The following is a 25,190-nucleotide window of genomic DNA, read 5'->3' as shown; positions in this document are numbered from 1 at the left end:
CGGGATCGGATTCCGTCTGAACATCCCCGTTAGCGAGCTCATAAAGCACGTCACTCGAGCCATCGAGGCAAGAGAGATCGCCTTAACCCCTCTGGTTACGAAAAACCGTTGATGGGACAACGATCACGAATGAACCGGCCCTTAACCGAATCCCCACCATGCACGGGGGCTCAGGGAAGGCCAGACCAGTGATAAGACCGAACGCACGGTCACGCAGCGATCATCAAAGTCATAGGTAAGGGGTACGAGTAAATACAAAATGTAAGTTCGCCTCCCTCGCTCCGGTCTCCAGTAACATCCGACCCCAACAACCGCAAGAGGTCGGATCTCACTCGGGGGCTGATAAAGGTATGGGTACCTCCTTTCTTTTTTCAAAAAAACATTACAGAAAGAAGGTAAAATCAAACAAACGAAACAAAAATTACGAAACCGTTTCCAGGACACAAAAGTACTGACACTTGTTCACATATTACAAATAAGTGTTTATCAAGCTAACTACTTCCGCGAAGGGAGAACCTCTTGTTTTAGCTTGTTCGCCAGGTTCCGCGCGAGGGGAGTCACTGCCTTTTCCATCTCGTCCAGCTCATCGTCATCATAGATAGGCACGAAGCCATGACTCATTACCTCTAGGTTAATCTCCCAATCATAATGGGAACGGGCGACAGCAAAGGCTTGGGTGATCCCGGTGTGAAAGGCGTCCTCATCAAGTTGGCCTACCCGCGCCGTGATTCCCGCAGCACGAGCTGCAACCAAGATGGATCCTTCTGGCTGCGCCACCCTCAGGGCGTCGGTGACCACTCCGACAGCGGCTTGCAGAAGGTCGTGCTCGTCGCTCTTGACCTAGAGGATCCCTCGCACTTCGGTAAGCTCCTTCTCCAGCCTGGCAGCAGCGCTCTCAACCTCCAACCTTCGGTTCACCGTGACTCCAAGAACCGCCAGGAGGGAGTCGGCCACCCCACGTGCCTCGTCGCACTCCCGGATGGCCCGGTCGCGATCCTCACGGGCTGCACTGCGCTCCGAGCGAAGTCTCTCCTCGGTCCGGCGTAGCTCGTCCCGCTCCTCGCGCAACCAGGTGATCATCTCGGCGTCCCGGTCCACCCTCTACTACAACGCTGCGGACCTCTCCTCAGCCTTCAGCTTGAGGTCTTGCTCCGTCTCTAGCTCTGCCAGGAGCTCGCCGGCCCGCTCACTGGCCGCAACGTCCTTCTGTAGCAGCTCGTCCCGCTCCTTTCGAAGCCTGGCGGCATCCTCGTCCAGCTTCACCCTCGCCGACAGGTCCTCAAACATCCCATGAGCCTCCTCCGCGTCCCAGCGCGCCTCGGCCTCCTGCTGCTGGGCGGCAGTGAGTTGCGCGCTCACATCTCCTCGCAACCTGGCCTCCTCGGTAAGGTGGTCCCATTCTGCCTTTTGCTCATGAAGGAACCGGGACTTGTCCCGACTACGAGCAACAATATTCTGAAAGGAGGACCGGAATCAGAAGACATGAAAACATAGAAATATGTGAAGAAAGAAGAAAACAAGCAAGAAGATCAAGCAGATACCCGGCTAGAAGGAACGAGGATTTTGCGCAAGGCACCACTGGCCTCATTCAAGGCATTCAACGCAGCCGAGAACCCGATGTCCAGATTTTCCCGCTCCAGACTCTCAGCAGCATCGTCAAGTGAGAACAGAGCCGATGTTGGGTCCTCGGCGGCCATCCATTGGAGCGGCGGCTCCCCGCTCGCGGGAGAGCGGTTGCCCCCCGACAACAAGGCCAAAGGCGGCTCCCTTTGGGTCCTCCCCACCACCATCATGACGCCCAAAGACCCTCCGGCCATGTCCTCCTCCATCCGGCCTGCCCCGGGCGCCATGGCCTAGACCGCCGGTGGCGCGGATTGCGCCACCCCCTCGGATGCCACCACGGCAGTATCCGACCCCGTCGGGCTTGTCGCGGTCAGGGCCACCTCTGTGTAGGCCTCCGGTGGCGCGAACTGCGCTGCTCCGTCGGACGCCACCGCGGCGGCATCCAACTTCGCTCGGCCCACGTCAGGTGCCGTCACTTGGGCCGCCGGGGGCATGGAATGCGCCACCCCCTCGGACGCCACCGCGGCTGCGTCTGGCTGCTCCTGGCTTATCGTGGTCGCGGTCGCCTGCTCGACAATCACCAAGGGTACGGGCGCCACCGTGGGCGCCTCCGGATCAGCCAACGAGGCCGCAACGTCAGCGCCGCTCCTGCCCGAAACAGGGGTGACATCGGGCAGCGCCATCCGTCCCTCCTGAAGGGCAAGGCTCTTCTTGGGCGCCGGCCCCAAAGGGTGGCCCCGTCGCAAGAATCTGCAAAACGGAAAAAGGGCATAAGGTCGGAATGGAAAAATAAAGAAAGAAAACGAGGGGAATCGGTGACATACTCTGACGCTTTCGGTCGGTGGGTACGTTTCGGGGACGAACCCCCGGACCCCTGCTCCAACTCATGTGGGCGGGACCGTTTCGAGCCTGCCCTCTGCTCCGAGGCAGGGAGGCTCGTCTCTCTTGTCTCCGAGGGCGCGGCACTAGAGCCGCTCCCCTCCATCGGCTCATGGGGCGTGGCGCCAGATCCGCCCCCCTCCATCAGCTCACGGGGCGCGGTGTCGGAACCACCCCCCCTCCGCTAGTACCTCAGGGACGGCCTCGGATCCGTCCCCTCCCATCCACCGATCCTCCGCCGGCACCCCGCGGGTGACGGCGGATCCTCCGGCTCCTGCCGGACCCAGAGGCAGGCCCGGCTCCACCGTCCCCACAGATTCACTTCCCTCCATGTGGAATGGAAGGGGTCCCTGCATGGACAGTGAGTCCTCGTTCACCAGGTCACCCCAATCCACGCCGGCTACTGCCTCATCATCGTCGTCGTCATCATCGCCGTTGTCATCGTCATCACTACTAGTCTCCTCTCCTCGATCACGAGCTTGCTGCTTCCGTATCGCCTTCTTTTTCATGAGCTCCCTCGTCTTCTTGTCTCAACCGGCCAGGGCACGGTTTGCTGCTGCCCAGGTTGGGTCCTTCGGCAGTGGAGCCGGGCTATCCTTGAAGAACAGTCCTCCCAGCTGATCCCGCTATCCCACGGTTAGCATCAGGGGATCGAAAATTTCAAGCGAAAAGAGGAGCAAGGGAAAAGAAAACTTACAAAGTCAACAAACCCCGGCTCTGACCACATTGGGGGATGCCCCGACACTGGGTACACAAAGTCGAGGACGGCGCCAACAGAGTCCTTCGTGGGCTCCATCGCCTCCTTAATGTGCCGCGCCACCTCGGAAGGAGGGAGCGCTTCATCGGCGAGCGCCGTCCCTTTGAACGATGCTTCAGGCACCATCTGATATAGGGGAAGCGTGCGCGCCATTAGCGGCGCAACCCTCCTCGCGTGGTAGGCACCAATAATCCCCGACCCTTTCACGCCCCTCTCCTTCAGAGTTCGGAGGGCAGCGAGAAGGCCATTGAGATGCTTCTTGTCCTTGGCCTGAACGCCCCACCCCCATGACTCCGGGGCCTCCAAGATGTAGGGCCTAGTGAAGATCGGCAAGGGAGCGGTGGTGTCATTCTTGACATAGAACCACTGCGAATGCCACCCCTTGTTGGAGGTGGCTAGACGCATTAGCGGATACGCCCCCGCCCGGGTGTTGCGGAGGTGGATACTGGGGCACCCCACAGGCGCATGCAGATCTTGCTTCCCGACTCGCCTCTTCACGAGATTGACAGCAAAGAAATACCGCCATAGGTCAAAGTGGGGACTGATCCCCAAGAACCCCTCGCACAGGGCAACAAACGCCGCAATGTGCTGGATCCTGTTGGGGGTAAGGTGTTGAAGCTCCACCTAGTAGTAGTCCATCAGTCCCCGAAGGAACTGATGGGGGCATGGCGAATCCTCGCTCGTGGAAGTGGGCGAAAGAAATGACGTACCCTTCGGGTGGCTCCGGTTCCTCCTCTTCACTGGGCAGCCGCCACTCCTCGGCGGCGGTCAACGGGCAAAGGAGGCCTTGGCGGACGAGGCCCTCTAAGCGCTAAGGAGAGATGTTGGATTTGTACCCCGGGTCCATTGCAACGACAGGAGCAGCACGGGGAAGAAGGCAGCAGCGAGTTTGATGGCGGAAGCAGTACAGGTGCAAGAGGCGCAGGCGATTGGCGGCGGAGGCTGAGGACGCGAAGGCGAGGAGGCAAAATGCAGAACCCTGGGGGCAAACCCCGTGGTTTTATAGGGGCGACGGATACGAGAAGGGCAACCGTCCGCCTCGATCTCCGAGCCTACCACGTGCACCGCCGCGTCACCTCGTGGGATACGCGCACACGATCCCTATCCCTTCCTGAAAAAATCACGCCGGACGGTTCGTCTTCCCCAGGCGGACTAGGACTCTCTCTCCATCAATGGGACACGGGTCATAGAGCTTTTCCCTCTGGCCCACCTAGGGTCCCGGAGCCAAAGGGCTGTCCCAACGAGGGATAGGCCCGCAAACTACTGGGACTCAAGGACGCAAGCATCACCAGGGCCTCGATTTGCAGTCGGGTCCCAGCCAGGTCGGCACTGAATAAAATTCTCGCGAACGGAATACCACGATTCCCTTAAAAATATCCAGTTGACGAAAAACCAAGTCTTTCAGCCTTACCCGTGAAGGGTCCGATACTACCCTCCAGGCGACTCTACTCGAATCACCCGGGGGCTGCACCCATCAGGTGCGCTCGCGCGTACCCTCTGGCAAATTAACTCCGACGAAATCGAAAACACCCCCCGGGCGATTCTGTCTGAATCACCCGGGGGCTCAGGGGCTACTGTCGGGTGTAGGGACTGTGACGCCTAAGAGGGGGGTGAATTAGGTAACTTAAAAATTCTAACTCTAAACAATGGCCTTTTTTCTAACCCTAGCAAACCTATGCAACTGATGAACTATCTAGATGTGCAACTATGGTTTTGTTAGTGTGTTGCTATCTCTACCGCAAACGTAGTAAAGTAATCAATGTCAATGCGGAAGCTAAAGAGCAAGGTAGAGATATGCAAACTTCCGTCGACGACTCCGGTATTTTTACCGAGGTATCGAGAAGCGCGCAAGCTTCCTCCTAGTCCTCGTTGGAGCCCCTCGCAAGGAATCCCTCGCAAGGGCCAAGCTCCCGGTCGGGTAACTCCGTGGATAGCTTTGGGCCTTCCCCACGCGCAAGTGGGTCTCCGAATTGCCTCTCGGCAAGCCTCTTCCGGATGCTCCCCGCCGTCTTCACTATCAAGCTTTCGGCCGAAACACCACGGGCCTTGTTCCCTTCGGTACACGGTGGCGGCCACACCACAAATGCGGTTGGTGTGATCTCGCAAGACTTCAAGCCCCTCCGATGTACAACAATGGTGCTCGCAAGCACCGAGTGGTAAGAGGTATGCAAACCTCACTAAACATTAGGCCTAAACCTAGAGCAAGCGCATAAGCGGTGGTCTAATCAACCTAAGCACTTCGCAAAGCACCTACGCTAATCACCTGATGAATCACTAAGCACTATGCAAGTGGAAATCACTAAAATGGTGTATCAACACCCTTGGTATGTTTCCTCAGCTCCACACTTCTCAAATGGTCGGTTGGAGGTTGTATTTATAAGCCCCACTGAGAAAGTAGTCGTTGGGGTCGAATTCCCGCAAAACTGCTACTGACCGGACGCTGAATCGTTCTGACCAGACGCGTCCGGCCGTCCCGACCGTTGAGCCAGCAATATACTGATCGGACGCTGGCCCGCGTCCGGTCGCCTTCCACCGGACGCGTCCGGTCGCAGATTTGCTGCTCTGGAATCTTACTGTACTCGATCGGACGCTGTTGTCCTGCGTCCGATCGGTTGTCGCCAGCGTCCGGTCCAGTGTCCGGTCGCCTGTCTGCCGAGCCACTTGCCCAGCGTCCGGTTGCTTGTCCAGCGTTCGGTCCAGCATCCGGTCACCACAGTGAGCTCATTTCTTCGCGATCTTGCATACGGCTTGGTTCCAATCTTAATGCTGAGACTTTGCTTGATATCTTGGATCTTCTCTTGTGCTTCTAAGGTCTTTCTTAAGGTGTTGATCATCGGATCACCACGTCGCCTTCGTCCAAGTCACGTCTTGTACCCTATTGAACTACAAAATAAACACTTGCAAATTCATTAGTCCAATTTGGTTGTATTGGTCATCAAACACCAAAATCCAAAGTAAATGGGCCAAGGGTCCATTTTCCTTACAATCTCCTTCTTTTTGGTGATTGATGACAACACAACCAAAGCAAGCAAATGATAAGAATTTGAAGATTAAAAACTACCTACTTGCTAGGATGCAATGCAAAGGGCAAGGTTATATGATACTAATTGACAGATACCAATAAAAACTTTACTTAAAAGCTTGTCTTGCCCTTGCAAATGTCCCCATGTGATATTATGGATTAAAGCCTAGCTTCTCTAAAAAAACTCCCATTACTTAGACTCTCCCATTACTTAGACTAATCCATAATTCATTTTCCTTCCTTTCTCGGACCATTACTACTTGTAACTAAATGCTTGTCTTTGGTCCTTCAAATTCTCCCCCTTTGGCATCAAACACCCAAAAAGGAATATATTAGTAGCACAAGGGAGAGTCAAACTTTGTGAACCAAAAGAAGGATTTGATTAGCATGGAATAGGTCACAAAACTTGACTATCACATTATATAGACTAAGCTCCCCCTAAATTTATGCATACATATGATAAAAAGCAAAGCATATGCATAATTAGCAATTTATTGCACAAGAGAGGTTAATCTATATAATGTAAGGAGAAAGCAAATAAATATCAAAGTGAGATCAACATGGTGATATCGGTTTAGAAATACCACTTGTGAAAATCAATTTGATTTCTACCAATTGAAGTATAATGCTTTCCTCTGGGGACTCTATTTTCCTTGCAATGAGACTACTACACACAAGATAAGCTTGAAAATGTGTTAGTCTCAAAGCATCCAACTTGTAGATTAAGCTCCCCCTAAATTTGTGCACATAAGTGTTGAATACTTGTAAAATTTGTGCGCATTGATTTAAGTATCAAAATACCACTTGAAAGATGATATTTGGGAGAGATTATCTACAATTTGGACTTTGGCACATATTAGATAAATAATTGTAAAACAAGCTATATGTCGTGCTCCTAAACAATTTTAAACCATGTAGGTTTGCTCCAAGGGTTGATAATGAAAACCGAGCAAGCCTACCATATGTTATACCTATTGAATGCAAGACAAAAGATTTAAGCATGTAAATGCAAACATAGGCATGAAAGATAACTAGATGCTTTAAAAGTATATCAATTGAAAAACAATACCAATTGAAATGAATACTAATTGAAAGTAATGACATCTAGTTACCTAACATGGGAAGAGGAATTTGGGTCTATAGTATTCACTAACCTACTTGGCAATGACTTTGTCCATCATGATGCACCCCATGAAATGCACCCAAACTTTGCAAGTCTCCAAATTTCCCGACGTCCGACGGATTTCTCACTTCCCTTTCGGGATCCAAACCTTCTTGGTGCTCTTCATGTTTGAAATGATTTCCTTTGGCACCCAAAAGCGTTTGACCCCATTGTTAGCTTGCTTGTTCACCTTGATGGCCACCACCTTGTCATTTTCTTCTTCTTCAAGAGATAAGGTGTGGAGGCCTTATTGTCCACCTTATTGGTGTAGGTGTTGGAGAGCTTGCTTGTTTACTTTTTCTCCGTCTTCTTTGCTCCTCCCCCATTCTTCACCTTGCACTCATAGGACTTGTGGCCTTCCTTGTGGCACATGTAGCAAACAACGGTTTGTCCTTCATCAAGCTTCTTCACTCCCTTGACGGTGTTATCTTGATGAAGTTGGGTTTGCTTCGCCTTGCCTTTCACTTGAGTCAAGTCCTTGCTGAGGCGAGCTACTTCTTGCTTGAGTTGCTCATTCTCCTTTGCAACCTCTTGTGTGCATGTATTTACAACAACTTTCTCAACACAAACTTGGTTGCACAAAGGTGAGTCTAAACATAAATCATTACACGAAGTAGATGCATCCTTTTTAGACATGTTAACGATAGAATTTTTCTTTTTAGATGCCTTGGTGGGGGTTGTGCTAACGGCTTCAAGATTAGCAACTTTATTAGTTAGCTCATCACAATGTTTGCACATGGTTTCCATTTTAGCAAGCAAACTATTATATGCTTCTTGTGAGCTAGCTAACTTTTCTTTTAATTTTTCGTTTTTCTTTAAGAGTTGCTCATCATTGATTGTGCATGCATTTGTTGTTGCACTAGTCTCAAGTTTCTCAATTTTAGTAGATAATTCAACATTGAGATTAGCAAAGTTCTCATATTGTTCAAGCAAGGTTTTGTATGCTTTTGTGAACTATCTAGCTTTTCTTTTAAACTTTTGAGCTTCTTTTGTTGACTAGTGCAAGCTTTAGCATAATTAAGATTTTCTTGCACAAGTTCATGATAAGAAGGCATATCATTATCACTCTCACTAGAAGAAGAGCTTTCATTACCTCGTGCCATAAGGCACACACGAGAAGAATTTGATGATGAGTGCTTGCGGCCTCGCCTCTTGTGATGGGGTTATTCTTCACTTGAAGAATCATCCCATGATCTTATTGATGTGAGGGCTTGATTCTTGCATGCCTTCTTCTTTGTCTTGGGTGTGGGCTTGTTTGGACAAACTTTCACAAAGTGACCCATCTCGCCGCATCCATAGCATCCTATCTTTCTTTGCACGTTTCTTTGATTAGTGAAAATGAGGTCTTGAATTTGGATGGGCGCACCCTTGACATTGAGACTTACGATCATCTTTTCCACCTTTTTGATAAGTTTGACTGATTCTTCATCAAGGTCGGAGGTGGAGGAGGAAGATTGATCATCATCACTTGATTCTTGTTCATCATCATCATCATCCTCATCTTCTTCACTTGAGGAGCTTGAGCTTGAGCTTGACTCAACTTTCTTGCCCTTCATCTTTTTCTTCTCGCTACAAGCGAAAGCTTTGCCTTTGCTTGATGAAGATGCTTCTACTTGACCCATCTTACGTGAAATTTCAAATGTCACTAGCTTGCCAATGACAATCCCTGGGGTCATGGTGCTCAAGTTCTCCATGTTGTGAAGGATGGTGATGATGCTTGCATATTTCTTTTGTGGTAGAACGGAGATGATCTTCCTCACGATGTCCGCATCATCTAGCTTTAATAATTCTATTGAATGGAGCTTATTGATAATTAGATTCAATCGAGAATACATATCACGAACAAGCTCATCATCATTCATAGCAAAGGAATCATAATTTTGCTTAGCTAGACAATGTTTTTGCTCACGGACATTACTTGTGCCGTCATAGAGCTCTTGGAGTTTTAACCAAATTTCATGTGCCATATTTAAGGTGAACACTTGGTTAAACACATCCATGCTAAATGATTCAAACAAGCAATTCTTAGCTCTATCATTAAAATGCATTTCTTTTTCGTCACTCTGTGGGATTTTCGGGATTCTTAATGGGTTTCATCCCGTCACGAGTGACTCTCCATACACCTAAATCAACCGCCTCAAGGTGACAAGCCATTCTAGCTTTATAGTAGAGGAAGTTAGTGCCATCAAATTGTGGAGGCCTAGCGGTATCCATCCCAACTACTCTTACAATAGCGTCGGCTCAACGGCGGTTAAGCCAAAGGTCCAAATATGAGCCAACCGGCTCTGATACCAATTGTAGGGACCATGACGCCTAAGAGAGGGGGGGTGAATTAGGCAACTTAAAAATTCTAACTCTAAACAATGGCCTTTTTTCTAACCCTAGCAAACCTATGCAACTGATGAACTATCTAGATGCGCAACTATGGTTTTGCTAGTGTGTTGCTATCTCTACCGCAAACGTAGTAAAGTAATCAATGTCAATGCGGAAGCTAAAGAGCAAGGTAGAGATATGCAAACTCTCGTCGACGACTCCGGTATTTTTACCGAGGTATCGAGAAGCGCGCAAGCTTCCCCCTAGTCCTCGTTGGAGCCCCTCGCAAGGAATCCCTCGCAAGGGCCAAGCTCCCGGTCGGGTAACTCCGTGGATAGCTTCGGGCCTTCCCCACGCGCAAGTGGGTCTCCGACGTGCCTCTCGGCAAGCCTCTCTCGGATGCTCCCCGCCGTCTTCACTATCAAGCTTCTGGCCGAAACGCCGCGGGCCTTGTTCCCTCCGGTACACGGTGGCGGCCACACCACAAACGTTGTTGGTGTGATCTCGCAAGACTTCAAGCCCCTCCGATGTACAACAATGGTGCTCGCAAGCACCGAGTGGTAAGAGGTATGCAAACCTCACTAAACACTAGGCCTAAACCTAGAGCAAGCGCATAAGCGGTGGTCTAATCAACCTAAGCACTTCGCAAAGCACCTACGCTAATCACCTGATGAATCACTAAGCACTATGCAAGTGGAGATCACTAAAATGGTGTATCAACACCCTTGGTATGTTTCCTCAGCTCCACACTTCTCAAATGGCCGGTTGGGGGTTGTATTTATAAGCCCCACTGAGAAAGTAGTCGTTGGGGTCGAATTCCCGTGAAACTGCTACTGACTGGACGCTGAATCGTCCTGACCGGACGTGTCCGGTCGTCCCGACCGTTGAGCCGGCAATATACTGATCGGACGCTGGCCAGCGTCCGGTCGCAGATTTGCCGCTCTAGAACCTTACTGTACTCGATCGGACGCTGCTGTCCTGCGTCCGGTCGGTTGCCGCCAGCGTCCGGTCCAGTGTCCGGTCGCCTGTCTGCCGAGCCACTTGCCCAGCGTCCGGTTGCTTGTCCAGCGTCCGGTCCAGCATCCGGTCACCACAGTAAGCTCATTTCTTCGCGATCTTGCATACGGCTTGGTTCCAATCTTCATGCTTGGACTTTGCTTGATATCTTGGATCTTCTCTTGTGCTTCTAAGGTCTTTCTTAAGGTGTTGATCATCGGATCACCACGTCGCCTTCGTCCAAGTCACGTCTTGCACCCTATTGAACTACAAAATAAACACTTGCAAATTCATTAGTCCAATTTGGTTGTGTTGGTCATCAAACACAAAAATCCAAAGTAAATGGGCCAAGGGTCCACTTTCCTTACATCGGGGACCTAATACCGGGGTACCTCAGAAGGTGGAACCAATAACCATCGAACATTAAAAACTCCCGGACGGACAAGGGCGCCGCTGCGTTTCTTGCCCGAATGACGTGAGTTTGGTTCCGCCTCGCCCGACGCCCTTGGGCCAGCTCCGCCTCGCCCGAGGGCTAAGGGCTAGACCCCGCCTCGCCCGACGCCCTTGGGCCAGCTCCGCCTCGCCCGAGGGCTAAGGCTAGACTTCGCCTCGCCCGACCCCCGAGGGCTGGGCTCGGTCTCGCCCGATGGATAAAGGCTAGACTCCGCCTCGCCCGACCCCCGAGGGCTGGGCTCGGTCTCGCCCGACGGATAAAGGCTAGACTCCGCCTCGCCCGACCCCCGAGGGTTGGGCTCGGTCTCGCCCGACGGATAAAGGCTAGACTCCGCCTCGCCCGACCCCCGAGGGCTGGGCTTGGTCTCGCCCGACGGATAAAAGCTAGGCTCCACCTCGCTCGACGTCCGAGGACGGACCACGCCTCGCCCGATGTCCGAAGACTGGTTTCGTCTCGCCTGACAACCTCTCCCCGCTCCCTCATGATGATAGGTACAGGGTAGGACAAGACGTTCAGGTCAACCGCGGCTTCGAGGACCATACCCTGCGCCCCGGCAGGAAAAGTACTGCCAGGGAACGACGGGATGGGTGCTTTAGACCCTTCCAAGCGTGGCAGAGCCTGAATAATGTTGCAGGCGCGTGCTCTTCGCCCTACAGAGTTGTAGGCGCCGCCTTCAGTCCTCAGACACGGAACCCGACGTAGACATACGACAACCACTACGGTCCAGGAAAGGGCTCGCGCCCTCCACAATGACAGATGTGCTGTCGCCGCGCTGTGGTCTCAAGGGAGCGGTGCCCGCTCCACGATCCCTCGGGCCCACCAGATCGGAGCACTCGCTTCGGCCTCTGGATGCCCTCTCCGATCGGAAGGCCTTGCCCACAGCGCTACTTCAGACTCCGACCCCATGTCTCTCCAACGGGGATTCATAAGAACCAGAAGGCGTGCGGAGCAAGGCTGGGCAAGGCTCATAAGTCAAAACCACTATACCAAAGTCCATACCCTGCGCGGAGCAGTACTCTGTAGTCATCCTGACATTCTACAGTGGCATCGACAGTATTGTAGGCGCTTACCATTATCGGGTATCCGCCGGAATGGACAACAAGGCTGGGTAGACGTGAACAACAAGGCTCAGTAGCATACGCACCCTTTCCCTCTCACTTGTAAAACCGTCCCCTTCATCTATAAAAGAGGAGGTGATTCCTCCAACAAAGGGACCGACTTTTGACGAACAACACAACACACATCATACACAGTCAAGCTGCCACCAGGCTCTTGGCATCCTTTTGACCATTCCATCAGAGACTTGGGATCAGTCCCTCTCTCGACCGTTTGTACCCCCTACTACGAATCATTTTCGGTGCTAATAACACGAGCAGCAACAGACTGGACGTAGGGACATTCAGCCTGAACCAGTATAAATCTTGTGTCCTTTAGCGCACCATCCGGGTCTAACGCGCATCCATATAAATTTACTTGCCGGTGCTTGTTCGAAACACCGACAATATGTGACACTATATGTCATTATAATAATCTTTTATATAAATTATATTACTAGGATCTTCCTAATGGTGACACAGTCATAATGTATGGTTTCTTCATATCTAGTGAAAGGATCACTGTCTTTGCTTGTGACTGTAGTAAAGACACTCTTGAGAAGGCAAATGAAATTATATCCAATACAAAAGGGATTGTTATCAAGGATAGGTTCCACCCCTTTTTAATGGATGTTTCTAAAGAAACTTTCCCAGATTGGTTATTCTGCAAAGCCTGTCAAAGTTCGCTGGGAAACGCTGCTGCATTTTTACTTGGTCATTCATTTTGTTTCAAATATTCCTTCATTTGAGTTTTATTTTCAGTTCTGAACTCGTTACATTTTTACTTTCAGATCCAAGTCACCATGGAATTAGAAAAGAGCACCCAGTCTTCCTTAGAGAGAACCAATGTTGTGCTGGTGGCATGGATTTTATTACCATGGTAGATTAATTTTATCTGGTGCTAGTTGGTTGGTCATACTCATATCATTTGTTTGCATATAAAAAATGATCATGGTGTACATGTATATGTATTTTTAAGCTTGATTTGCACATGTTATAGTTCTGAATGTACTTTGAAGGGCAGCATTTCCACATCCTCAGTATAGGTACTCGTCTTTTACCAGTTAATAGATGTTATAGTTTTTTATTTTATTATTGGCAGATATTCACACTGTCAGCCATACCCTTCGACATAATGCCAACTACTATAGAACAATGTGTGTCTGTTCTGAAACCAGGCGGCCTTCTTCTGTTTAGGGATTACAGTACTGGCTCACATACAAATGGTATAATTTCACACTGCGTACAACCAACTGCTTTCTGATAGATTTTTTTTATCAGATCTTTATGACATGACAATGCTTCGGTTTTTACCTCATCAAAGAGTAGGGTTTCGGGAATATATGCGATCAGATGGTACCTTTTCATACTTCTTCTCATTGGATACTGTGAGAGAACTCTTTCATGCTGCTGGGCTAGTAGAGGTAACTCTCAATTGCTTGGAATGTTTTCAGTATCTGATTGTACTCTTTGAGTTTCCACCACTTGCATCGAGCCCATCCTTGATGCAAGAGTGCCTGAGCTATGTTAGTTAGTATATAGCACCTAAATCAACTGTTTCTTATGCTCATTCAAAAGAAGATTTGTTTTTAACTTTTTATGGATCTAATGCACTGTAGTTTTCATAAAAGAGTAGTACATTAATTATGAGTTATAATAAGCAGTAACAGTACATTATATATATACTGTTGTTGGAACGGAAGGAGTATTATAGAGTATAGAGTACTCATTACTACAATTGTTTATTTCCTGGAGTTCCCTTGCGTGTCGAATTTGTAGATCCTTTTGAATCCAAGTTAACAAATTAGTAAACGCTGATTTACATTTGCTCACTGCTCTGCACTTCTGCAGTTGGAGCTGGAATATTGCTGTGTCAAGTCCGTGAACGTCATCTTGTAAAAGTGGATGATTTGTGCTACTCGCACTGATGCCCAAGCAACACTTCCCAAAATGGATCAAGCGCAAGCACCCCCAAACTACAGGCTAACAGGACCGTGGACCAAATATACAGGCCAGACTGGCTAATAATACCAAAAGAGACGCATCAACTAACTCTACCTCTCTAGCTTCCAACTCTACTTGTCTAGTCTCCCAGTCACCTCTTGTGATGGAAACGCACCTTCAGCAAGAACTGCATCTTCACCTGATGACACACACAGGGTTTCACAAAAGGTCAGTGCCCATCTCCTATGAACCGCAACACTGCAAGAGCAAAGGCATGGGGTAAAGAACATTTCTGGACCTGGGATGTGTTGTAGACGATGTACTCATTGTACATGAGTTCAGAGCTCCTAATTGATGATGGCACTGGCTTGCCACAGGGAACGACGACATCATCCCTCCACTTCACAAACTCTGACTCCAGTGGCACAGTTTTGCCTAAGCCTTTGGTCGAATGCTTCCCTCTTGGAGGTTTGTCCATGTACTGCAGCAATAGGCACCAATGGCAAACTCACACGAGATCATTAACATGGAAAATAAAACAAAAAATGGTGACACTTGAATTATGAGTAAACCATGAAATCTTCTCTCGATATCATATCAATCAAGTGTACGGAGATAATAGCATCAATGGTGTGCTTACTAGCCTCATTGGATAAAACAACCCTAAACTAAAGGCTTCTCACGACGTCATATCGAGTGTAGCATCAATGGTTTGCTTACTAGCCCCATAGGATAAAATAACCCTAAACTAAAGGTGAGTATAGTTAAGTGTTGCCTGTCAGAAGACTGCAAGGTGTGACAAAGATTGCAGGGTAGACCAAAGTGCCCCCTCCTAAATCTTTTTGTTATAACTGTTTATCACTGGTGCAATAGAGCAATATGTGAACAAATTTAGGGCATTAGAGTATTGAGATATCTATGGTAAATTTATTTTAACAGGATCCTGTAAGAACAAAAAAACAACAACAACATGGCATGATAGATAAAATGCAAGGATAAAAGCCAATATGAGCAATTAGGTTTGCTTTCACCAAGATATTTGAAGCTTACCGTGGCTTTCTTTAGTTCATTCATGTCTCCTAAAGCAACCTCAGAAAGAAGCATCAAACCTACAGGATTATTCCTATCCACATTACAGTATTGTGCGCTCTTGCTTACTAAATCTGCAAAGTAGAGGCCTTTGCCAAACTGTCAAAGAAATGAGGAGCATCATCACATAATTGTATTCAACCAACATTTTGACTGATGCTACACTCGAAACATATAGTGAATAACGAGCGAACCATATAGCCTGAAACAGGTGCCTCAGGAGGTGCAATTCTTAGTCCTTGACTAAGAATTCCCACAAAATTCGTCAACCTTGAACCTACAAATCGAGTTTTATAGTGAGACGGTGAGAAGGGAAAAACTTCTTATGCAGAAATATTCAAGACCTTGAATGCTACCAGATGAATTGTACACCTGCAAACTATCTTTTCACCAAGTAATGCAATTAGACTTACCATTGCAATGATTGTACACTGAAGGCTACAACTAACGTACTTTTCTTTATTGATTGAAGTTATTGCCTTAATGCTTACCGTGCCATAATAGCATCTTGTTATGCAGATTATTTTTGTATCTTGAGTACTTATTAAGTTCTCCATCTCGATCGAGTGAAAAAACTTCCTCCAGTTCCAGCGACCAGTCCTACAAATCCAAAAAGATATTACAAAAGGACCTAAAAACAGGAAAGAAAACAGCTACATATTTCTACATATACAAACAAAAAAACAGGCCATACCTTGTGGGTAGGAGCATGTGTGTTGAGGAGATACTGCTCAACTAGCTTGTAATCGTCACTATCGTGAGCCAGTGGGGTGATGTTACAGTGAAGTTTCATATATTTATCATCAAGAGATTCATCGTTGTCACTATCAAAGCCAACTAGCTTTGAAGCAATTTCAATATCCTGCAGAGCTTCAAGCATTTTTGCCTGTACATAAATTACAGGCAGGTTAGGTCTAAGAAAGCTCTTTGATCATATTCAAGGAAAATAATTAAAACCGAAGGGCTGGGGATAGAGAAGCATGAACAGCACAAAATAGACAGAATAATAATCATAAATAGACTAAGGTTGCTGTCATGAACAAAGAAATAACAAATGTCCCTGCTGAGTTGCCGTATTATAATTCTGTACAGCCTTAGCAAGTGCACACCAAGAAAAAGATGAGCAAAATTCAGGATACATTTAGAATTTGCACAAGTAGCTGCAGTATGAACATATGTTTAGTTCACCAGTGGCAACATTTCCACATGAGGTAATGCAGGACCTATTCTGTATTCTTTTGATTCTGTTCAAGCTTTCAGTAGCATGTCTGATAGTGTAGCTAGCATTACATGTCACGAAGGATCAAGAGTTGAAGACATCACAAAGCAATGAACTACTAATTGCAGGATTATAGACGGACTTTTTTCACAGAGGAATTATAGGTAAAATCATCTACTCCATGTGAAGAAGTTAACATGAATTAAGAAATATAAGAGGAGTCATCGGATGCTTCTCCCAATTTACAAGAATACGACTAGGTAATGAGCACATACTTTGATCATCAGATCATCCTCATCCCGTATAATATGAGGATGAATAGAAGGAATAAGAGTGAAAAAGCGATTGCTCGCAGCAACAATTAAGCTTTCTCTAACAGCCAGTGCTTGATCAGCTGTGTCCTTCAATAAATTCTGTATCTCAGTTAATGCTTCAAATCCTGCAAGTAGTGCTGGTGTAACCATCTTCATATAATAATAAATTTGTAAAACAGAAAACAAACAGTTCCACAAGGAACGATATCAGCGCACCTTTCTGAATATTTTCCTTGCTTAGCTTCCCAAGAGGCATTTCTGACATATTAATTTCAAATTCCATCATAGCAGCTCTGGAAAAAAGGTTTACTTCAATCGAAGAAAAGGAGCAAAAAAATGTGGGCAAGCATGGCATTGAAAAAAGAAGCATGTATGCACCTATATGTCTCCACGTTGAAAAGCATCTTCATGAGTTCTACCAACTGAGGAGCAAGAGAACTTTTCATTTCACTGATATCTTTCCGTTTTGGTGCTTGTTTAACACCATAATCCTGCATTATATGTAACAAGTTAGAATCCAGAAAATTAGGGGGGAAATGTGTCGTTAACCAGATTGTTTTTTTTTCCAACATACAATATCAAGTGGGTAAAATCTCCCAGGCTGCTTCCGGAAATTGGTTTTACGCTCCCAAGCTTCCCATGGGTTTCCAGTCTTCTCAAGAAATAATCTTTTGAATTCCTTGATTGCATCAGTTTTTGACATCTCCTCCAGCTTTTGCCCTCCAATTTTTTCACTCCCAACCCGGCCCCACTTTCGAAATACATAGCACTCAGACCCATCATCCTCTTCAATGACCTGGAGTATATAGTAGCTTCACAAAAGGAAAAAAGAAAGAACTATTTAGAAAGGGGCCAGGGCAATAACATTAGAGTGGAATAACATAACAAATAAGCTAGCACATAGTAAAACTGAGTCTAAAAGAAATTACAGCATCAAGCTGAGTTCTTTTTCCTTTCACTACTTTATTACACTTTTTAGCATTAATCAATCTCGGACAGGACAAAGAAAAAATGTGCCAATTTCAAACCTTCTGGGTAGCGATCTGACAGGAAGCAAGACAACTTTAACAGATGTTTACTGCCTGCAGACATACTATGTCCATCACCTAAAAGTATTGTGAACAGATAAACATGCATCTATATTGATCAACTGTTGAAGAGATTGGTTACAAAGTATATATAAAAAGGGAGGCTAAGCTAGGGATTAAAGGGGGGAAGAACCAAGGCAGCACGCCAAGGGAGAACCCAGGAGGCATGCTGACCATGTATAGGGAGAAGAGTACATATCTCTAATAAGTATCAATTGGTAAAACTACTACACCATGTTGGGCTTATCACTAGCCAGCAAAACTACGGTTTGTGCAGAGAGCAAGGGGAAGAAAGATGAATGACTCAGTGTATGTCTGTAACATGAAAGTGACACCATGTGGAAAACCAGGTCAGATTGTCTTCAGGAGGTAAGGTGTACTGTTGCATGGCAGGTGTACAAACAGACAGTTTAGATGTTCAGGATGAAACTTGGGCTCCAAACATGATTGAGGGGGTCAGGAACTTGCTCGAAACTACAACAAAAAGCCTTTTAGTCCCAAACAAGTTAGGGTAGACCCAACCAATAACTTATTCAAAAGGAAAAACAACAATGATGATTTTTATTTTTGGTAGCAAATAGAGACTCTAAATATCTAATCAAAGTTGGTAAGTTGCACCAAAAATGCAGAATTGTAACTTTGCAAGAAAAAAAACTCTGGTAAAGCCAGTAGTTGGGGGAACTAACTGTTAGAGCCTAAGTGGTGTGTCCCCCATGCTGCACTGCATCTACCATATGCGTGTTCAAGACCCTAAATGCTGAAAAAAGATAGAATGGCCTCCAAGTCCCCAAAAGGAAAATTATACAAAGACTACCAGACTACCAATCCAACATTAATGGCCTCTTGATTAGTAAGGACAAGACAGATGGTTACTTTGCATATACATTCCTGTTCTGCTTATAACACTAAAGGTCAGGAAAATCCAAAAATAAATGACAGATAGGTACAGACATATAGGGGCCAAATCCACCAAAATTAACAGGAAGCAGCAACAAGGATATAGATTGGGTTATTGCAATTAGATAGAACTTGGTGTGGGTAAATGATAGAAAGAAACTTGCTGGAAGGTTCGTAAAATTGCACACAATACTATGAACTCTTTTAAATTAGTCCAACTAAAAAACAAGTTTTGAATACCAGAAGAAATATTGCGAAGAAAATTCCTAACCTGTTCACACCTAGTGCCAGGTCAGACATGTTTAAGGTTGTATTGTAAATGCTTTTCCCATCTTCAAGAATATGAGCGGTATCTTGCAAACCGGAGGACTCATGAACAGCACTTCGGCCCTTAACTTTAACAGTGACAGTACCACCTTTTGACTCTAAGGTGTTCTCTAGTTTATACAAATCAAATGGAAGCATTCTATTCTTTTCAATGCATTCTCCAATGTAGCCCTCCCTTACGATTGGTATCTTCAGCCTCCTGCAAGCAATTGCAGTATATATGTCAAGGCATTTGAACTCCAATAATAGCTAACAAAAACAATATATAAACTATATTGAAGATGGATAGTAAAAAAAAAAAGAGACCTTGCTTTCCTGACTTCAGCATTCTCATTGTCGAGCTCACCACATGAAATTAAACAATCAATATCTGCAATGCAAGCATTCCCTATAAGCATATAATGAAATATCATTTCTCTCTAAACACAGTACCATATATTTGTTCCCCTTTACTCTTTCAAAAATTTCAATTACCATCCTAGAAATCACTTCAAATCGCAAAAGACCAACCGACAAGTTTATTAGTTAAATTTACCACCTGAGAACTCAAAACCTCAGTGTATTCATCATTTTACAAAAAAAAAAAAAAAAAAAAAAAAAAAAAAAAAAAAAAAACGAGAAGTCAAATCTTGGTACAGAATCCCCCCTTTCTTTGGGTGTTTATGCCAATGCATGTCGGTACCTTGGGCGCTCCATGTGGTTGCTGGTGTTGGAGGAAGAGGAGGCTGATTTTTTTTATCTCAAACGCACAGGAGAGTTGCACATGATTATATTGAGGGCTGAGGGTTCAAGGATGCCACAAGGTCCCATTAGACCTCTCAATTGTGACTCAGTCTGGCTCCTCAAATGTGGAGACAACTATGCATCGAGAGACCAGAGTCACATTGCTAGAAAGATGTCATCATGGCATAAAACAGTCTAGAAAACAGGATTTGGGTATTCACTTAATATATACTCCCTTCCATTCTAAATTATAGTTCACTTCAGATTTATCCAAAGTCAAACTTTTCTAATTTTGACCAAGTTTATAGAAAAAATGCACCAACATCTACAACGCCAAATCAGTATTGTTACATTTCTCTATGAAACGTCTTGATACTGCATTCATTTGAACTTGTAGATGTTATATATTTCCTAAACATTTGATCAAAGCTAAAGTTTGACTTAGGACAAAGCTCAAGTAAATGTTAGAAATGATTGGATATTCAAGCAAGTCACACCCTGTGTAGAAGCTTGTAAAGCTAAGTTTAAACACGAGTTCTCAATGCATTTGCATCGTGCGAAGAAGAGTTACTTTCCTAACATCAGTGGCTGGCTAGACAGCTTATTGTAAATTTCGATTTTTTTTCCTCCCTGTTTTTTCTTATCTTCTTGGGACAGGTTGTTTTTTTACTTGTTTAATATATATCCAGTAGGGGCAACGCCCCTCCTGCTTCCTCAATAAAATGGAACAGAGGGAGTATTATTTTTTAATTTATTAATTCAATTTTAAGTCTAGGCATAAAAACAGGCTGCTAATGAACACAAGAACCAATCTATTTCTATCACAAGTTAAAAGGGGGGGAAAGGAAAAATAATAGAGAAAAGACAAGATGTGCTTCCATACGCTGGCCTGCTAGCCCATCCAGCCAATCTTGAGACCTTAAGATACCCTAAACAATCCTCTCCAGCTCACACATGCAGCACCAACCACTACCACGGCTCTTTCTTCCCCATAGCTGACCTTTCTTCTTCCCCCCACACAGCCTCTTCACTGGCATAGATCGCTGCAGCTGTAGCTAAACAGGCTTGCCAACACAGGATACTTGTCGACGTGGAAAAAGAAAACATTTGGGCACACAAATCCATGTATGCTGCTGTGTTTATAATTGTGGGGTAGTAAATGCAACTAATAAACTTGTAAGATATATTAGAACTTGAAGTGACTCCTTGGGGGGTATTTGCAATCCTTTTTGCTATACTCTAAGAAACAATGACCTGACTAAGTCACCCATATCTGTTTAATAAAGCAATCTCCTAGGCTGCAGCAGCAAATCTAACAAGAAACTCATATGCCTGAGGTACAAGAGAAGTCAGTTCTAGACTGAAAGGGAATAGAAATAAACCTTTGACAACCCTGGCATAGAAGTTGGCACCAGCAAGTTTGAGCTTCTCAATCCATTCATTCTGAAATGGATAAATAAGAGGCAATATCAAAATCATGATGCAATAAATATATGAAAACCTACTATCCTGTACAATGTGACCCTATTCCTAACAATAAACAACCTAAAGAATCATGATTATGGTTTTTATTTAATTATTGTGGCTGGTGCAAACCAAAACTTGCAGCGTGGTCATGGTAAGACGGGTGCTGCTTCAATTGATGCAACTCATAGAAAGACAGCTTATTGGCATGGGTTCATTTGGAAAAGACATGTATGTCTTTCTTACATCAGAATCAGATCGATACAGTTAACAAAGCACCAACTTTCTATAGGACAAAAAAAAAAGCAAATAAAAAAAACTGAAGGTATTAAGGACAATTGTACCAAAAAATAAAAGTTGATAAAGATTTACTTACTGCCACTTCTTTTGATTGTCCTACAACAGAAAACCTTAATTTATCCAACCCTTTAGAAGACAGCAACGAAGCTCTCTGAGTTGCTTTACTTCCAGATTTCTCAGGTGACATTGGTGGAAGAACCCTCTCTGGTTTCTTAACCTTTTGAGACTTGAACCACTGCAAGGTATACCTATTTGTCAACCATTAACTGCAGCACACAAGCATCAAGGCCAAGCTACCTTTCATTAAGCATACCTTCATGAGGTAATCATTCTTTGTTCCATCTGGAACTTGCCACTTCTTCTTAATGCGGACCGGTTCTGTGGTAGAGTATGTACACTTGGACCACTCTGACACATTACCACTGCATTGGTACTCACCATTATAATAGTACAGGCCACTAGCACAGACTGGGCAAGGACCCAGCGCTCCAAATAGCATTCCATCAGCACTGTCAGAAAACAAAAAGGAAAGTTATCAAAGTTAGTTACATACATATGAAAAAGTTATGAAGAGTAAAGCCACTGAAATCTGTGCATGGAACACAAAAGAGACAGCAATGCCCAGAAACATCTATGTAACCAATTATATCTGCTGCAATCAACTCATGCCACCTCTATCTGCACCAGGCCACACCTGCTCTGGTCCGTCCTTTGTCCACTAGTGTTGCAGTCCACAACAGTTTTCAGAATTGGAGCAAACAACAGGATTGGGACAATTTAGATAGTGGTGGTAGCAGCTTGGATGTGGCATGAATACTAAATGCCTTGGAAGGGTCCAACAGGTTGATGGGCATAGAGTTATGTACAATGGCTAAAGTGCTAATCTATCAAATCCGCCAAGTTAGATCCAAGGACCAGTCGGTGCTTGAACATTTCCATTCAGGTGATCCTTTGTTAACAAGTGTTTTCTTCCTTTACAAGTACTATCCGTCATTTATCATTGTAACTACTTACTTCAGGAATACTAAGGTCCATTTATGACAAGGATCCTTTCAGTATTGTTTGTTTTGATGCCAATTGATCTTCAGCTGTCATTGACATAGTCTGAAGACACAAATTCTTAAAGAAAAAGGAAGGGAAAAAAACACAACATCACCAACAAATTCCTTATCAGAAAAGGAGGAAACAGAAAGCAAATTACCAGCGGTCCAATAGGTGCCTCTCTGGTCCAGATGTATCCTGCCCATTAGCCTCAAGCATATCCCTTAATTCAGCAGCCGATACATGGCTCTTAAGTTCATCCTTTAACTTCCAAAGTGTGTCGCTTTGCTCTTTAAGCTTTTGTTGGGTATCAGCTGAACTAGTATTGGAACCACATGGGTCCACAAGTTGCCCTTTCTTTCGCACTTTACCTTCAGATGTACTTTCATCTAACCTGGCGGCTTTGCAGCTATCCATATCAATTTCGCCTTTCTTGCGCTTGGAACCCTTAGTTTGGTCTTGATGAGCAAAATAAACAAAGTCAGATTACTAAGTAAAAAAAGGTGTGTGAGGTTATCTGATTTCCATGATTTTCTTACCATTGTTGCCAACATCTTTTTTAACAAGATCAAGAACGGTTCTCTTATCCTCATCTGACAAAGTATCCCAGCCTGAGAACTTCTCAACAGTTGCAGATGGGGATACCTCAAAGAAGCAGTTGGCATGATACCATGGTATACCCTTGGAACCTTGACTCTCAAGCTTAGCTGAAAGACGGACCTAGTCAAACATATAAAACTGTTATTGACAAAAATTGAGTCAAGCCAAAAAGCAATGTTTTACAGCATACTTGCTCGGCATTAATGGAATTAAATATTAAATATGCAATTCTTGTGAGCTGAGAACCAATATTGCACAGAACAAAGTTCAAAAATTATGATACCAACCACTACCAAAAAAAAAGTATACATATACGATTGTAAATTCAATGCAATTGCTTTCGACTAAAAATCCAAAAGGTAGCATTCCTGCCTACATGTAAATTATACTTAAGACTGCTCACTAAAGCCTAAAGGGGGCAGTTAGTTTATGAACATACTATGAACACAACAAAAGAAACACTTAATAACATCTAGCAATCAAAAAACACTCATGTTTGTCATTCAATAACAATGACGCTTCACAAGAAGTGATGACATATAAATTTATTAATCAAAATATACTTACTGATCCTTTTGCAATCTTTTCACTGCATCGTCTACATGAAGTACGGGCAGATGGAGCAATCTCAATAGTACATTTATCAGGAGCAGCAGCTGTGGAACTTGTAGCAACTGAGGCACTCCCAACATAGTTTCTTATCTTCTCTTGATCATCCCATCTAAGTGCATCTATTCCTTCAACATCATCGACGCTGATTGCAAATTATGAATCAAGTTAAAATGTCAATGATCAATACCCAAAAGATAAAAGGAAACTGAATAAATTAAGAAAGTTAAGCCAAAAATCTACTTGACAGGCAAAAGACACAACTACTTACGATTTTATCTGGTTCTTCTTACTGAAGATGCACCTGGCATGGTTCCACATCTGGAAAGGAGAAAACAGGGAACATAAGGTTCCTTCAAAGAGAATTGGCAGAAGCATCATACAACTCCACTGTTCCAAAAAAAAACAAAGCATTTCCCGTTGTTCCAGAAAGAGAGAGGACATTGGTTACAAAAGTATCACCAAGACATAGTTGTGCACATCCAATCCTCCTCACAAGTATTACCGAGACATAGTTCCACAAACTATCCTTGTTTAAGAACATGATGAAATGCAGGTGGCATGTATAACCAGAAAATGTCAAAGCACACAATATCCTTCCCCTAAATGCCATTTATATGGTTTTTTAATAAACGCAAAAATATAGATTTCACAACATAAAAAAATAATCCGAGAAAAGGATACTATACCAACCGAATGCACCACGAGCACAGCAGAATAGAAAGAACTACGTTCAATCAAATGCACCAAAATCAAGTGGCATTACCGCCATGCACGTTATAGTCACAGATCAAGATAAATCCCTACCACAACATCAGGCCTGCAGATTTTTCATAGCAAATGCCCCCCAAACCGGCCACCAGTAATCCAATATGGCCTGCATTCCAGACACAACCCACGGAAACCACCGAGAACGGCCTGCATTCCAGACCCAACTCACAGAAACCCCCGAGAACGCGACGACCGACGAGGCACCTAAACCCTAACCTCCGGAACCCATCCAAGATTTAACGAAGATTCGCTAATCTATCAACGGAGATTGACTGCGAAGTGTGCGGGGAGAGCTGGTAGAGAGATACGCACGGGCATGAAGCCGTCGAACTGTGACGCCTGAACCATCTTGCCGAGACGGAGCTGGTCCTTGGCGATGGGGGACTTGCACGACTTGCACGACGCCCGCCCGGACTTGGCGTACTCCGCCTTCCACGCCCTCGGCGGCGCCGCCATTCCGCCGGCCCGCTGCGGTGCGGTTCCCCTCTTCTCTCAGCCCCCCTTCGGTGGAGTCGGAGGCCGGATGGGGACGGAAGCGGAAGGTGTGGGTTCTGACTTTGGAGG

At 45.5% G+C, this 25,190-nt stretch overlaps 2 protein-coding genes across 3 annotated transcripts in view; one reads left to right on the top strand and one right to left on the bottom strand.

The window, feature by feature from the left end:
• LOC136541644 (uncharacterized) overlaps window positions 1–14,139 on the top strand; it is a 25,902-nt gene extending 11,763 nt beyond the window's left edge. The window contains exons 1-5 of one of the 2 annotated variants that reach the window (XM_066533633.1): window positions 12,652–12,954; window positions 13,032–13,120; window positions 13,343–13,445; window positions 13,522–13,664; window positions 14,092–14,139. In XM_066533633.1, the coding sequence (XP_066389730.1) occupies window positions 12,729–12,954; window positions 13,032–13,120; window positions 13,343–13,445; window positions 13,522–13,664; window positions 14,092–14,139 (609 nt within the window). In that variant the 5' untranslated portion in view covers window positions 12,652–12,728. Of the gene's footprint in view, window positions 1–12,651; window positions 12,955–13,031; window positions 13,484–13,521; window positions 13,665–14,091 lie in introns of those variants that run through there. The other variant, XR_010780427.1, reaches the window with a different exon arrangement.
• Window positions 13,894–25,190, bottom strand: LOC136541642 (poly [ADP-ribose] polymerase 1). Its single transcript, XM_066533632.1, has 20 exons — window positions 24,939–25,190; window positions 24,127–24,176; window positions 23,814–24,000; window positions 23,186–23,366; window positions 22,807–23,104; window positions 21,919–22,114; window positions 21,682–21,840; window positions 21,224–21,284; window positions 19,425–19,488; window positions 19,063–19,317; window positions 17,381–17,618; window positions 17,185–17,297; window positions 17,023–17,099; window positions 16,768–16,931; window positions 15,968–16,159; window positions 15,765–15,873; window positions 15,468–15,550; window positions 15,235–15,372; window positions 14,483–14,665; window positions 13,894–14,383 (listed from the first exon to the last, which is right to left on the bottom strand). The coding sequence occupies exons 1-20, from the start codon at window positions 25,080–25,082 to the stop codon at window positions 14,336–14,338; spliced, it is 2,940 nt and encodes a 979-aa protein (XP_066389729.1). The 5' UTR covers window positions 25,083–25,190; the 3' UTR covers window positions 13,894–14,335.

This window comes from Miscanthus floridulus, chromosome 3 (assembly GCF_019320115.1).
Source record: "Miscanthus floridulus cultivar M001 chromosome 3, ASM1932011v1, whole genome shotgun sequence".
NCBI classification, from domain to species: Eukaryota; Viridiplantae; Streptophyta; class Magnoliopsida; order Poales; family Poaceae; genus Miscanthus; species Miscanthus floridulus.
Note: the sequence above shows the minus strand (reverse complement) of the source record. Positions and strands in the feature narration are given on the sequence as shown.